The sequence below is a fragment of the Octodon degus genome, unplaced genomic scaffold (genome assembly GCF_000260255.1).
Source record: "Octodon degus isolate 3935 unplaced genomic scaffold, OctDeg1.0 scaffold00038, whole genome shotgun sequence".
Lineage (NCBI taxonomy): Eukaryota > Metazoa > Chordata > Mammalia > Rodentia > Octodontidae > Octodon > Octodon degus.
The window spans coordinates 4,107,449-4,109,484 of record NW_004524614.1 but is presented as its reverse complement, the minus strand read 5'-3'; the positions used below and the strand labels follow the sequence as shown (position 1 = coordinate 4,109,484).

Below are 2,036 nucleotides of genomic sequence, written 5' to 3'. Positions count from 1 at the left end.
TTATCTATTCTATGAGGGTTCCCTCTCAGGCTATTTCCTTGGATATTCTTTCACTTTTTATTTTTTCCAATGTGGATATTACCAAGGGTTTCATCATGGGTTGCTTTGTACTCTGCTCTATAAGGATTAAGTTTCATTTTTATTATGTGACATCCAAGTCCAAATCTCCAGAGTAGGTATCGTCCCTGAATTTTGTTTCTCTCTCTCTCTCTCTCTCTCTCTCTCTCTCTCTCTCTCTCTCTCTCTCTCTCTCTCTCTTTCTTTCTTCTTTCTTCTTTCTTCTTTCTTCCTTTTTTCTTTTCTCAGTACCAGGGATTGAACTCAGGTTGTGTTTGCTAGGCAGGTGCTTATGCTGCTGAGGTATATCCCTAGCCCCCTCATTGTTGAATTTTGGATTGGAATCTCCTGATGTTTCATATGAGATGACATTGTGACGTATTACCCCAATGGAAACCAGCAGTGTTTTTTCCACTTCTAAAAGTTCAGTAGTGTTCCACTTGGTAACTACCTGGTACCAACACAATTGCAGTATAAACGAAATAAGTCAGATATACCCAGTTGATCCAGAGAAGCCTTATCTCAAGAAGTTTTTAGAAAATTATTCTAAAAGTGAACATTTAGGAGGAAGACCTATAAAGCAGTATCTGAGAACCTTATTTTGAGATACACCCAGTGTGGTTCATCTTTACTTCTTTTCGGCCTATACATAAATCCTACCAGGTATTCCTGCCCTACCTCTGATGTACTGTCCCTTGTCACCCTGTCAGCTTTCCTATTCACTCAAGCTAATTAGTTTTCCCTAAACACATCTTCTTCTCTTTCATGGTTCTCAACTACTACCCTGCCCCTCTTGCCCCATCTTTATCATATTGTAATTGAACCCAGGGTTTTGCATGTGCTAGACAAGTTTTGCAAAATTGTCCAGGCTGGTCTTAAACTTGTGATTCTCCTGCCACAGCCCCTTGTAGGTGGGATTATAGGCTCGCATCCTTGTACCACAGCCTTTTCACCTTCCTTGTTTCATTGGATATTTTGAGATCCAGATCATTTATCTTTTAATATTAGTCTACTTTATGTTGTATGGTAGAATGGCCTCTTAAGTGAAGGTTTAGGGTTTAAGTTTAGTTTAATGTAGAAATTAAACAATCAGATAAAACTATATGTGTAAGATGATTTATTTATAAATCAAAATATTGTGTTAGAATTTTGGTAGAAATAATGGTAAGTCATTAATGAAAATTGTAACTTGGGATTTTGTACTAATTATTTCCTTACGTTATAAAATAGTACCGATATCCTCATTCAATCTCAGTCTGCTTTTTAAGAATCTAACGTTCAAATTTTGGAAAATAATGAAATTTTGCAGCATGCTATTCTTTTCCAGTAAGACTCAGTCCAGTATTTGCTTTGGTATTAGCATGTGATAACTATTAATCAGTATCCTTTTTGGGTATTCCAGCCTATGTAGTTTTCTTTTAAACTTGAACAAAAGTAATTAGTTAGAGTACATTGAATTCTGTCAATGGAGAACCAGGATTTCTTAATACTTCCAGAAATAAAAGATGATTCCCTATTTTTACAGATAAGCAGCAAAGATGAAGATTTTTTAGACCTTTCTGTTGACGTGGAACAAAACACATCAATCACTCACTGTTTAAGGTATTTATAGAATTACTGTTTTGAATTTAAGAGACTTTTTTTGTGAATTCATGATTTTTCTGATGTATACAAATAAACTTATTTTTAACTTTGCACAGAGGTTTTAGCAACACAGAAACTCTGTGCAGTGAATACAAATACTACTGTGAAGAATGTCGCAGCAAACAGGAAGCACACAAACGGTAATTTACTGCCTCTTGAGTTGTTCAGTGATTTTTTTTTTTCATGTTGGAGTTGGATTTTTCTTTTCTTTTTTTAAAATTTATTTATTTATTTATTTTTTCAAAGTTTTATTGATAAACAGATAGCAATGAGACAGTTTCAAATCAAATCGGAAGTACAGTTTCAACAAATAATACACTGCATATATTCTTCTT

General features: G+C 34.5%; 1 protein-coding gene across 1 annotated transcript in view; it reads left to right on the top strand.

The window, feature by feature from the left end:
- Usp12 (ubiquitin specific peptidase 12) overlaps positions 1-2,036 on the top strand; it is a 45,793-nt gene that overhangs the window by 21,723 nt on the left and 22,034 nt on the right. The window contains exons 4-5 of the mRNA XM_023715104.1: positions 1,583-1,659; positions 1,758-1,841. Coding sequence (XP_023570872.1) covers positions 1,583-1,659; positions 1,758-1,841 — 161 coding nt within the window. The remainder of the gene's footprint in view (positions 1-1,582; positions 1,660-1,757; positions 1,842-2,036) is intronic.